Source organism: Melopsittacus undulatus, chromosome 3 (assembly GCF_012275295.1).
Source record: "Melopsittacus undulatus isolate bMelUnd1 chromosome 3, bMelUnd1.mat.Z, whole genome shotgun sequence".
NCBI classification, from domain to species: domain Eukaryota; kingdom Metazoa; phylum Chordata; class Aves; order Psittaciformes; family Psittaculidae; genus Melopsittacus; species Melopsittacus undulatus.
Window position 1 is genome coordinate 103,673,909 of NC_047529.1, and position 14,103 is coordinate 103,688,011.

The 14,103-nt window shown below is 37.4% G+C and overlaps 1 protein-coding gene across 1 annotated transcript in view; it reads right to left on the reverse strand.

The window, feature by feature from the left end:
• The window catches only part of USH2A (usherin), a 375,630-nt gene that overhangs the window by 324,560 nt on the left and 36,967 nt on the right, over positions 1 to 14,103 (reverse strand). Inside the window, exons 8-10 of the mRNA XM_034060823.1 lie at positions 12,592 to 12,685; positions 4,329 to 4,524; positions 3,413 to 3,543 (exon numbers count right to left, since the gene is read on the reverse strand). Of these exons, the coding sequence (XP_033916714.1) occupies positions 3,413 to 3,543; positions 4,329 to 4,524; positions 12,592 to 12,685 (421 nt within the window). The remainder of the gene's footprint in view (positions 1 to 3,412; positions 3,544 to 4,328; positions 4,525 to 12,591; positions 12,686 to 14,103) is intronic.

The window sequence follows — 14,103 nt, forward strand, 5'->3', positions numbered from 1 at the left end:
GATGAAATTCAACAAGGGCAAGTGTAGAGTCTTGCATCTGGGGAAGAACAAGCCCATGTACCAGTACAGGTTGGGGGTTGACCTGCTGGAAAGTAGTGAAGGGGAAAGGGACCTGGGGGTCCTGGTGGATGGGAGGATGACCATGAGCCATCAATGTGCCCTTGTGGCCAAGAAGGCAAATGGCATCCTAGGGTGCATTAGAAAGGGTGTGGTTTGTAAGGCAAGAGAGGTTCTCCTCTCCCTCTATTCTGCCTTGGTGAGGCCACATCTGGAATATTGCGTCCAGTTCTGGGCCCCCCAGTTCAAGAAGGACAGGGAATTGCTTGAAAGAGTCCAGCACAGAGCCACAAAGATGATGAAGGGAGTGGAACACCTCCCTTATGAGGAGAGGCTGAGGGAGCTGGGTGGAACAGTTGACGTCATCTACCTGGACTTGTGCAAAGCGTTCGACACTGTCCCACACAACATCCTTGTCTCTACATTGGAGAGACATCAATTTGATAGGTGGACCACTCAGTGGTTAAAGAACTGGCTGGATGGTCGCACGCAAGAGTTGTGGTTAATGGCTCAATGTCCGGCTGGAGACCAGTAACGAATGGTGCCCCTCAGGGATCAGTGTTGGGACCGGTCTTGTTCAACATCTCTGTTGGTGACATGGACAGTGGGATTGAGTGTGCCCTCAGCAAGTTTGCCGATGACACCAAGCTGTGTGGTTCAGTTGATATGCTGGAGGGAAGGAATGCCATCCAGAGGGACACTGACACGCTTGTGAGGTGGACTGATGCCAACCTCATGAAGTTTAACCATGCCAAGTGCAGGGTCCTATATCTGGGTCAGAGCAATCCCAGGCACAGCTACAGGTTGGGCAGGGAAGAGTTTCAGAGCAGCCCTGCAGAGAAGGACTTGGGAGTGTTGGTCGATGAGAAAATGAACATGAGCCAGCTTCAGTGTGCACTCACAGCCCAGAAAGCCAACCATATTCTGGGCTGCACCAGAAGCAGCATGACCAGCAGGTCAAAGGAGGTCATCCTGCCCCTCTACTCTGCTCTCGTGAGACCTCACTTGGAGTACTGTGTGCAGTTCTAGTGCCCTCAACGTAAGAAGGACATGGTACTGTTAGAACAAGTCCAGAGGAGGGCCATGAGGATGATCAGGGGACTGGAGCACCTCCCATATGAAGACAGGCTGAGAAAGTTGGGGCTCTTCAGCCTGGAGAAGAGAAGGCTGCGTGGAGATCTCATAGCAGCCTTCCAGTATCTGAAGGGGGCCTACAGGGATGCTGGGGAGGGACTATTCATTAGGGACTGTAGTGATAGGACAAGGGGTAACGGGTTAAAACCGCAGAGGTTTAGATTGTACATAAGGAAGAAATTCTTTCCTGTTAGGGTGGTGAGGCACTGGAATGGGTTGCCCAGGGAGGTAGTGAATGCTCCATCCCTGGCAGTGTTCAAGGCCAGGTTGGATGAAGCCTTGGGTGATACGGTTTAGTGTGAGGTGTCCCTGCCCATGGCAGGGGGGTTGGAACTGGATGATCTTAAGGTCCTTTCCAACCCTAACTATTCTATGATTCTATGTGATTCAATAGATTAAGTTGTGATACAATGTATTAATCTTGGAACTCTATACCTCTTGGAACTGGCAGTTCCAAGTGACAGAACTGGCACTTTGTGAAAAGAAAAATGTTGATGAACTGCAGAAAATATTAAGCTATGCAGTAAGTGTATTCTATGCCATTTTTGCTATATTTCCTTCAAAATTATCATTGCAACATGATAATTAATTTTCATGAGTAGGGTCCTTATTCCTTATGATTCTGTCTTCTACAGGTCAAATTTGGAAACACTTCCTTCAATTATACCTTTCTATTTCATGTAATTCATTTCAGTGTTTAGTCCCCAGCCATATTAATCCATTCCTTAATGCCTCTTAATCATTTCTTCCTGCTCTGCTTCTACTGCAGCAGTCAACTGATGCTTTATTGAGCAATACAGTCTCCCCAATTTTTTCCTATTTCATACTTTCATAGTCAAGCTTCATCAATGTTCTTGTGTACTGCACCATGAAGCAGTGATTTCTGTAAACTACTGTTCCCCTGATTATATTCCCAAACAGCTAAAACTGGCTTAGGTTAATATTCCACAGCATGGACACAAAATCATCATTTGCTTGTATTTTTTCCTATGTCTTGAAAAATAGTCATAACACATTACTTGTGGTTTTTAAGTTTTCGGTTGGGTTGGGCTTTTTCCCTATTTCTGTGATGCTGGCAAAAAGTATCATATTCAGAAGACAGAAAATGCCAAATCAATTTTGATTTATACTATAGGAGATTATCTTAAATCCCACATTGTGCTAAATCTGCATATCACTCAGCATATGCACCAATGCATGAATCCTGTGAAGGTGCACTGAGTCAAACTGAGCATGTGTGTGTACCACTGTAGAACCAAGGATGAAAATACAACAGGATCCTTACTGTTAGATAAAATTAGTAATGAGAGACACATAAAAAAATGCTGAAGACTGCTTTATGAAAAGAATCTGGAAAAAAGAAGAGATAACAAATGCAGCAACAAGCTGAAGACCTATCTCAATTCCCTGTAGAACAAGTTTCACCTTTAAAGTATTTTTAAACACACATTTTCTTCCCTATTCTGAACAAAAGTGGATTTTGGCAACGGACAAGACATGCGAATAGAACATGAACCGTAGAATAGATTTAATTTATGTTCACGGCTTCAGTCACTTTTCCTGCTTTTTTTCAATATGCACGTTTTGAAAGTTACACAGAAATTTATTATCAGACTATACATTTTGTACGTCAATGAGGTCTACAGGTTTAAAAAGCCTAGCTGAAGGCATTTGCTCTTCAGCACCACTTTGTGGGTTTCTTTTTAAATGGACTTTATGCATTAAAAGGGAGATCAATCCTTGTCTTATGAGAGAGAAAACTAGCTTAATTTTAGCACTATTTCAGGCTCGGCTTATTGCCTGAATACTGAAAATCTGTTATTAATTTTAAGACAGTATCAAGACCTTCAAAACCACTCAAGACCTGCACTTACAATTTACAACATTACTTAGCAAACTTACTGCAAAACAATTTACAACATTACTTAGCGCACAGGTACCTGTTGGTACCCCAAAATTACTATTTCTGAAAATTCATACAGCACCTTTTCTGTCTGACTGTTGCTGACACTGGTGAAGAACTCTTCAGCAATATATATTTCAAATTGTTCTCTGTTTTCTCAGCTTTCAGACTCTGATGTAAGTCAATTATAATTTTGGAAAGGCTGAACTTAAGCATTTTTGTTAAAGTAGTTACCATCTAAGTACACCATAAAAACTTACTGCTGCCTACCCAACTGATCAAAATGCATTGTCACTTTTTTGTATTAAGATTACTTACACTATCACACTGAAGGCTCTCATTTTTGGTGCCTGTTGCATAACAGTCACAGGGTTTGCAGACATCAATGGCTGAAAGATCTGCACCTGCTTGTCTGTAATAGAAATCCTTGCACAGCTCACAGTTCCTTCCTGCATGAAAGAAAGGTTTTGTATTATGACTTCCAATTCATTAAAATTAGCTGTATAATTCAAAATTAAAGACTATTCCTTTGAGAGAATTCTATAATTTTCTGGACGTCCATTTTAATGCACCTTTCATCTCTACCTGCCAATTTAGTGATCCAGAGCATATGAAACAATGAACCTGTTACAAACTACGTTTTACTCCATTAAACTTCCATCTGTTGTATAATACCACACTTATATAAAAGCTATGCCATGCAAATGCCTATACATTTTTTGGAAAAATTATCACTGAACCTGAAACTTTTCTTTTTTTTTTCCTTTACTAGACAAAGCCAAGAAAACTGAAATAGAAGAGGACTGTTAAAAACTATTCAACTATGCTACTTACAGGGAATAGAAAACTTTATTCAATGAAGAAGCAACTGACATTAGAGTAAAATTTGAGAACATTTTTAGGATGTTATCAATTAGAAAGATGCCATTCTGTATTGAAACACCCCAGCATGTGTAATGGGAGCAGCTTTGAAACTTTAGATTCTAATTCTTTATTAGAATGCCTTTTGAATGAAAGGTCTTAAACAAGATCGGATCAATTTCTAGCTGTATTTTCCTCTTGTTTAAGAATTGACATGACTGTAATTACTACACAATCTGGATAGTTTAAAAGTACACATATAGGAGAATTTATTACAATGTGAGCCATTGAGCATTACTAATTTCAGCTGACACAAGACTTAGCCAAAAAGTGACTGTAAAATAAACTGGCCATTCTCTCTTGTGTGACTCACCGGCAGTGTTATGTTGACAGTTATCACACACTCCACCACTGCCTCTGTAGTGTTCCTGAGGAAAAGGGTCCATTGCTAAGTCATAGTGGCAGCTTACTGCATGGCTGTAGCATTGACAAGGTCTGCAATTATAGGCATGAACTTGGTCACCTGGACGAAAAGGTTTGTCGTTGTATAATGGCAAACAGCGGTCACACTGGAAAAGAACAAAACAAAACAACCTATTTCTTTACCTTCCAAGCACACTATTATACTCTCTCTCTAATCACGTTTTGTTCTGTTTTCCCCCATTTAAATATTACAGATATTGACATTTAGACAAGTGAGAAAGTATATAGAGAAATAACAAAACAAACTATTTTTAGTTAAAGTTAATTTAACAACAGATTAAAATCAAGGACAGTGGGTAGAAGAATTAAATTTTAAGTATTTAGGTATTTGACACAGGCAAACACGCTGAGATTCAGATATAGTTAAACCTTCGAAGAGGCAAAATGACGCCTACTGTGTTTGAAGCACAGAAGACATATTTGCCTAATGCATCCATTTGGATGCATTTTAAACAATGTTTGTTATTGTAGTTTGTACTATTGTAGCAACTGTAGTTTGTGCAATTACCATTTGTCCTTGTGAATGAAACAAAAGACTTCCTACAGCCAAACATGTGATGTTGTGGATTATCTAAAACATCAGCACTGCTAAATGTGCGTTTTATCTCATAAAATTTTCAAGAAAGAAGTTTTAAACAAAACCCACAAATCTCTACATATTTTCAGGTCTGTCAATTTATATTTTAAGTTACACCAATGAATAATAGCATACAAGGTCCAGTGGTTAAAGAGACACCTACACAAAAATATCTTGTTTTCTTCTTTTCATTTTATTAGATGCAAAGATTAATGATGTTCAAGTACTTCATTAGGTTAAATCCAAACCAATAAAATATTTTTAAGTAGTTGAGGAACACGGCAGGACCTTATCTTTTATTTCTATGAACTCACAATATTACCTGCTAAAGAAAGCTTTATGAAGAATGTGAAGTTGGAATAATCTTTGCTTCATAATACACTCTATAAAACTTCAAGAAGAAAATTTAGTGTGCTTATTTTTTCATCAGGAACTAAAAAACTGTATTTCTTCATGAATGGATAGCATTTTTGACTGTTACATTATCTTTTTATTCTTTAGTTTTTATGGAATTGGCTTAAAAGGTTGTACATGTTAGCACCGGAGACATGTTTGTATAGATTGGATTTAAGTGGCATTACTGAAACTCCATTCCCAAAACAGTGGTGCCTTGCTGGATCTAAGAAACAAAATATATTCCAATTGTCACTTCCATTTCCAGAAGGAATTCAAATGCTTAAAATAAGTTGCTTTTGTAAAGTATTTGGGCAACTTCTTTCTTCTTAAGTTCCAGAAGTGTGCTTATCTTTCTACATGGCTTTTATTCCAAACACTATTACAATTATTTAGGCCCAGTGTGCCTACATCACCTATTTGCTGACAATTATGAAACGATATGGAAGTTTCTAAGCTCTTCACTCACAGCTGATGCTGGAAAAGCATCAACTGTGGGTAGTATGTGAAACTGAATTCAGAAAAAAGCTTAAGAGCTTATTCATGTCCTTCATTCACAACCATCTTTCCTCTCTCTAGTGATTCCCCTTGTCTGTAGCTTGATGAAAATCAGCATTGTACAGCACCAGCAACATGAGACAATGGGGTTTATTCAGGTATTGCACAGCTTGGGAAGCTCAAGAAAGAAACCCTAGCTCCCAGCCAAACGATCCCACTCATGCAGCTCCCTCCTCACAGCTTATCTAGGGAATTATGTCCTCCTTGAAAAGCAAACAGTAGAGAAACAGCTACCAACCTGCCAGCCCTGTATTTCCAATTGTATACAGTCAAAACATATGCTGGACCTCCATCCATCTCATCCTGCTGAGTTTGTCACACCTTTATTAACCTAAGAATTGCATTTACTTCAAGACCTGGTCTGTTTAAGTTGTGTTTTTGGTAGCAGGATGATGTACAGATGGCAATCTTGAGTTCTTTATTGATCAAATGTAAACTCTGCTTTTGTCCAAAGCAAAATTGTTGAGATTTTCAAAGGTATTAAGAGATTCAGCTTAAATTCTTGGCTACCACATGTAAAACAGATAGGCAGATTTCCCAAAAGCCTTTGACAAATCTGAGGGCTAGCAACAGATTGATAAAGAACATTTAATTCTTGACAAACCAGCCTTCTTCCACAACTGTAAAACTCACAAACATGTAGATGTCCTTATTCTCAGTTACATCTAGGCCTTTCAGAAAAGATGTGAAAGTTATGATTTTCCCTATGGACAATACCAAACATGTCCTCTTGATACACAATATCTGAACCACTGTGATAACAGTTTCCTGAGAAAACCCTACATGGAGCAGGATGGCCAAAATACCTAGCTCATCTAGGACCAATTCCTCAGTTTAAAATTATGTCTAAAGCCTTATTTCCAATAAGTAACTCAATATTATTTTTTTTACTATAATTATTATTAAAAACTTACCTCCTCAAAATTCCTGTATCCAGCACACTTAAAGGAAAGTTCACCAGTGACTTCAGCCTAAGCCTGTATGTGCCAAGTTCCTTATTATTCACTAAGAATGCAGAGGACAGTGCTTCCGAAGAAACAGTCAACAAATACTTGAAGAAATATTTCAGAAGGCAACACTAACAATACTTTAAGACTTGGAATAACTAACTAGAACCTTCTAGTTAAACACTTTGAAATATCCCACTTCTTGCCTCTAGGTGGCATCCTTTTTTTCCCTGTGTTCTCTTATGTAGAATTTATTTCTTTCCTAACTTGTGTAGGAGTTCCCATCTCCCACCTGTCAAAGTTCAGCTGCAATAACTAGTGCATATACACACCTATAATACTTACATAAGCATATTTATAAAGTACTGCATATGTTACTAACAGTACACAGATTTTACAATCTGCTGAAGTTGTATCAAGATCAGAATGACACTTTCTCAGGCGTCTTGGAATGCTGCCTTGTATTCACAAGGCTTCCATGTGTGCATCACCCAACCATGTTTGTTTACGCTGCCCTGTATGTTGACTATAATAGGATAGTTAATCACATATTATTTTTCCCTTCCTACAAGATCCCAATCTGTATCCAAATGGACAGTATGCATTCACCCTGTTTAGCTTCATTAGCCAGATAAATGTGGCTTCTAGGCAGTAGCTATTGCGGTGTAGCTCAGCCCTGCTCTGAAGGCAGTCACCTTAATATTCCCATGGCTTTTCCTCAGTACCCTCCCTACAGCATTTTACTATCTATCAAGACTACCTGTCAGCAGAGATTTGAACCCTATCTATTTATTGTGAGCTCCCCAAAGACCAAAAAGTTTTTAAACTCAAAAGCCAGGTCATATTATGAAAAAAAAGCCAAAAAAAAACCACCAAAACAAAAAAAACCTAGAACATTTTAAGTGACTCCAAGTGATTAAGAAAAACAGAATAGAAATGAAGAGTGTCTTACAGGCTTCCATCATATACCCTATGTACATTATAAAGGATGAAACATAACTTTAGAAACTAAGCACAGACATTGCAGGTGGTTTACAAATACCATATGTCAAGTAGTATTCTAAGAAAACATACTTCTGCTACTTTGCAACAGTAAAGTAACTGACAAAGAACCTGACTGGCAAAGAGAATAAGATCTGCCATCTGAATGCCAGATTCAACTGGCAATGGGATAATGGGATGCAACAGAGGTCTCAAACACTAGCAATGATGTTGTCAGGTGGTATGAAATATACTTTCATTCAGTTCCTCTTTCATTTATGCTTTTTTTAGGTGAAATTACTTGAAGCCATAGCAAGTCCTACAAAATCAAACCCTATGCAACCACACTAATTCTGACAATCAGGCTGCTCAGTAAATTAATTCACACTTAAATTCTCCAGGATTAAAATTCAAAGTTATTTTCAAATCAAGCACCCACTCCATCTAACTCACATTTAGGCTCCAACCTTGTAAGACTTCTATAAAATTAAAGAGGGGGTGAAGGTATGTATTACAGCTGATGAGTTCAGTATGTGTTCTATTTTACCAACACTCTAACTTGCTAAGGATATTTAAGGGGGCCTACAAGGATGCTGGAGAGGGACTATTCATCAGGGACTGTAGTGACAGGACAAGGGGTTATGGGTTTAAACTGAAACAGAGGAAGTTCAGGTTAGATACAAGGAAGAAGTTCTTTACTGTGAAGGTGGTGAGGCACTGGCACAAGTTGCCCAAAGAAGTGGCAAATGCTCCATCCTTGGCAGTGCTCAAGGCCAGGTTAGGCAGAGCCTTGGGTGACAAGGTCTAATGTGAGGGATCCCTACCCATGGCAGGGGTGTTGGGACTAGATGATCTCAAGGTTCTTTCCAGCCCTAACTATTCTATGATTCTGTGGGTAGGGAGTGCTGTAGCCACAGTTATTAGTTATTGTAGTGTTAAATTCCCTTCTCTGAGGAAGCTATTACATGGGAATTTTTCTAATTTTTTAATGATAGATTTAGTGGGGTAAAAGAAGCAAAATATCGCCACAAACTGGCTAATCACTTGGCCATTTATACAGAATATGTGAAAAATCATAGAAATGCAATAAATATATGTAGTGACATGATCTATGACAGGTACTCCCAACAACTTTGAAGCACCAGCCCAGATGCCTCTGTTTTTTTTCACATGAAAAGAAATAAACATCCTGCACAGAACATAAGCCCCTGAAAATAATTTTCAGACAGGAACAACCTTCTTGATGTCCAAGAGGTAACAATACAACCATAATGCTAGTTGCTAACTGCCCACCCCTTCAGTAAAACTTAGAAACTTCAGGTCAAAAGGCAGAATGACCACTTCACACTCCTTCAGTACGTCATTACCTGTGCAGCAAATCACAAGATATCTGAGCCTGCAACACTTCTTTCCATATTTAACCAATGCTCGTACACAAATTGTTGTAGAAGCCTGGATCTTTGAACTGTGAAATTACACCAGTTTTCCAGGGACGGATTCATGGACAAACCCATAACTTCCACAGACATGTCAAAGTTATCTAAAATTATTAGACAGATGAGACTACTGCACTATGTATGTACCTCTTACCTTGCTGTTTCCTAACACACAGGTCAACCATCTGCCTGCTTGATTTCCTTTCTTTTTATTCTGATATAACCATTTTCCTCCCAGGCCTGTCTCCTGGATAAACAATTTATGGCACAGAGCTCACCAAGAAGTGCATTTTTTTTTAGCTTGCTCCTGCAAGCTAGAAGTTTCTGTTAGTTGAGTGACCACTTACTATAGTCAATATTTACAGCTCCTCAGATACTATGTATCATTAATTCCACCATCTAACACTACTATACAGATTGACCTTTAACTAAGGTTTATATAGAGTCTTCTGTAAACAACATAAAAAGCCTAATTCTTGGTAAATCAACAATGCCCTATCCAGTTTTCAGACAGCAGATATTTAAGACCATTAATTATTTGCATGGAAAATTCTGAAGACAAGAAGTCCTTACTGTATCGAGTCACTCTCTCACTTCCATTCATACCCCCTGAAGCATTTATCAGAGTTGCTTTATGTTAAATTCAATTTTCTATTACTATTTCTACAATTGTTCCTGTATATTTTGCCGTTCTCTATTAAGTTCTGCATGACCAATATAAAGGAGGCTCTGAGGCTGTAATCCCAAAGCAGGACATATGCATTTACGGAACAATTTTAAATGAAGAAGCTAAGCATCTCTTTTCATGAGAGAAAAAGCTCTGAGGACTCTTAATGTGGCCCCTCAGCAAGTCATTCGTAAGCATTCCCTTCTTCCTATTGTATCACATTTCATTACAACATATTTCTTCATCAAAAAAGAACTCAGAAAAAATAATATAAAAAAAAGAGAAATACCATTTGGTATGTCAAATTTCATAACATGGTGATGCCAATAACTAAACTAAGATTTTTATTTGTAATAGATTATGTAAGCTTTCAGTCTCTGGTATCGCTTTGCTGAGCAACAGCTATCCAGATGTATATGTCAGATAAATTCAACATAGTAATTTTAGTTGCATTATTGTGTAAATGTGACAAGGACTTATTCTGCCATATGTAAGAGCTTGTCAAGAGACCTCTGTTTAAAGAATCCACACAAAATAACCCAAAACAATAAAACTTCCTCAGTTGTGGTGACTTACTGACTGGAAAAGGACAGAAGTCAAAAAAAAAATAAGACTGCAGACAGTGCAATTTCACCTCAAAACCAAAACAAACAACAAGAGTTTATATTTGGAAACTTACTTCATTGTTAATTCAATTACTATTAATAGCAATAATGATAATAGCAGCTGCCTAAATCACTGGGGTGGAAGCCTAAGAAACACAGGTATAAGTTCATAAGACAGAGTTTTATCATTGCAAATGACAGAGAGATGGCCTCTTTATCAGGGACTGTAGTGATAGGACAAGAGGTGATGGGTTCAAACTGAAACAGGGGAAGTTCGGGTTAGATATAAGGAAGAAGCTCTTCCCTGTGACAACAGTGAGGCAATATAAATCCTTGATAAAATTCAAAATAGTGATATATTTGCAAATATTTTATTTTGTTACTACTTCTATTTTCTTTCCTATTTAGCAGATACTGACATCATCATTAAAGAATGAGCAAAATAATTAAACAATATCCTTATTGTGCTCTGAATAAATATGGTTAATTCAAGCATTTCAATTATAGTTACAATGCATACATGCCAAATCAAAAATGTGACACTCACTGGTACAACCCATTAACACAGACAGAAAATATCTGATAAGGCAGATGCATTGCTAAAATGTATTTGGTTTGTTTTCACAAGGTAGCAGAAGTCTTTCAAGAGTGCTTGGTGAACTTCCAGATCTTATTAAATATTTATCATTAATCTCTACGAAGTAACATTTCACAATATGTGTTCTAATTAAAGGGACATTGTCAGTTTGAATATTTTTTTCTAATCTGACACATCTAAAAACTTCCAATTTTTGTTCAAATCCCATTTAGACTACACTTGTGCTTAAAATACTTAATGCCCCATGAAATTTTAGAAAGTTCCTTCATATGATCGCAAGCACAAAATCAAATGCTCTCAGATTAACAACTTCTTGTTCTATTCTAGCACAGACTTCTTCAGGGGGTTTTATGTGAGATTAGTCTCTACTTTGCTACTGCTGTGGCTGTTCCATACTCCCTTCTTAATTTCTAGAAAGCCTGTTTCCAAAAGGCATAAATGTAGCCGGGAATACAACATGTAGTCATGATGGAAATCTAGCATTCAGTGGGATTGTAGGACTCATTCCTTTGACGTAGCTCACTCTTTCTTAACTTTGACTTCTTTTCCTTAACTCATAAATCGTGATTCTGCTTTCACTAAACTGTATGCAGTTTGCATATGTATGGCATGTCTACACATAGGTATACATATGTATGGGCGTGTCTCAGTATTTTCTCAACTATGCAAGAGACATTTAAAATCAAGTTCAAAATATTTTAACTATTTCTATCTTAGACATAGTTTGTAAAACAACTGCATTAAAAGATCTCATTTTTAGCTGAAGTTGGAGACTGCAACCTACAGATATCCCAAGTATCTACAGATGTTCCAAGTGTTATAACATAGATCTCTGTTAGTGTTTTACCTTGGATTAGGCATGCAGTTTTGAACAAAACTCCAAATTTTCTGCATTTACTGTGCTTTGGTTCACATCACAGAGCTGTACTGGACCACTTGAACTGTTTCCTTTCTAAATTGCAAGCTGAACTCCAGGACTGTGCCTACAGTGTTCCATCTACTAAATGGGTCTAGAGTTCTTAGGACCAGACTAAAAGTAGAATAAAAATAGCACTCTACAAACTGCTACTTGCTACAGCTGGTAGAGCCATAACTTTTATTAGATGCTGACAGTCTAAGTTTAAGTTTGCATCTAATGCTTGAAAATGGCATAATGCTTGAAATCAAATTCCTTAACTCACTCAGCACTCCTAATGGTGTGTGGTAGAATGGCATTTGGTGAAAGGGACAACATTTCTCTTTCCTTACTTAATACAAATCCCATTATGGAAAGTCTCCCTATAAAAGTTAGGACAACACTAACACACATTCACACACACTCTTCCCCAGGATTAAAATCCCAATTCTGAGGCAGTTCATAGGTGATGTAAGTAGAAAAAGGAGAGACTAACATTATTTCCTTCTGTATAGCTTTCCTTGATACACAGGCATCTATATGGTTCCACAGTTGAGTCGCAATTACCAGCATGGCCATGGCAGTTACACCTGAAAGACAAATAGGTAATGAAGAAAAAATTAAAATATGGAAACACATCTGTCCAACAATATATAACACAGTCACAAAGACAATTTTGTGTATTGCGTAGTCTGGTTCTTTATTAAGAACAAATAAACTCCATCCCTGGCAGTGTTCAAGGCCAGGTTGGATGGAATTTTGGGTGACATGGTCTAGTATGAGGTGTTCCTGCCCATGGCAGAGGGGCTAGAACTAGATGATCTTAAGGTCCTTTCCAACCTAACTATTCTATGATTCTATCAAACAGCACCAAAGAGAATGTTCCTAAATGCAGTAGCCTACGAAAGATTGCTCAACATACTTTTAAGTATCAACAGTTATTTTCCAAGAAAATAAAACCCAGCATGAAGTAGATCTACTGTTACCTCATATAATATGTAAGATATATTTCAGTATATAACAATATCTAAACTTTGTTAAATGGCAACTCTTCATCAATATTAAGCATTACAGTGTGGCTATAATTGTTTTTTTTCTTCAAGAAATCTTAGCCATATCAAGCATAAATTTCTACTTTAACCCATTTTGATCTCAGCTTAAATGTTCATTTGTTACTAAAACAAAATCTTTAAAAAGTATTAGTTAATGGTCAATAATCATACCACTCTACCTGAAGGGCTGCTCTTCTGAAGGCACGGCATAGCATAGCAAACTACAGCTGAAATCATTTTACTGTTTCATAGTCACTGAAATTGTAACTATTTTATTAAAAGCATTATCATACATGTGTAAATCAATAATCAAAACATATTAGTAATATAGAAAATTTTTAAGGTAAACATGACCTAATGGGTTCCCTTAATAAGATGTATTCTCTTAAAATGAGGACTACCAAAATAATTTCAGGAATAATGCTTATTTGCAAAAATCTGCACCATACGCTTCTTGGAAACTATTTCATTGCCCAATTTGCATAGTATTTACAGGGCATAATTAGTCCTTTCACAAGAGAGAACACTTATCACATACAATAAAGTTGTCAGTCACAGAAAATGTAACACTTTTACTGACAGCTGCCTCGTTTTAAGAGGAAAACTACAGCTAAAACAAAGAATAAGCTCTGCATTAAGGCTGTACAAATTGCCAGGTCTGGAAATCTGTAATAAAACTTGGAAAACCTACTGAAGTAAAGAGCAAGCCATGGTTTTAATCAGAAGCTTTTGCTTAGAGGCACTGGTAACTCCAAGGAAAGGACTGCTTTTGACAGATTTGTGTAATAAGTATAATTAATTTTGAAATAACATCTGAGCAAATATTTCTTAAGAAGCAATACACCAACAATTTCAAACTTATGCACTGCTTCAGACCAAATTCCCTTCTCATTCATAAATGTAAAAGCAGAGCAACTTCATTAAATTTTAGGCAGGTCATTATATACTTTGCATAG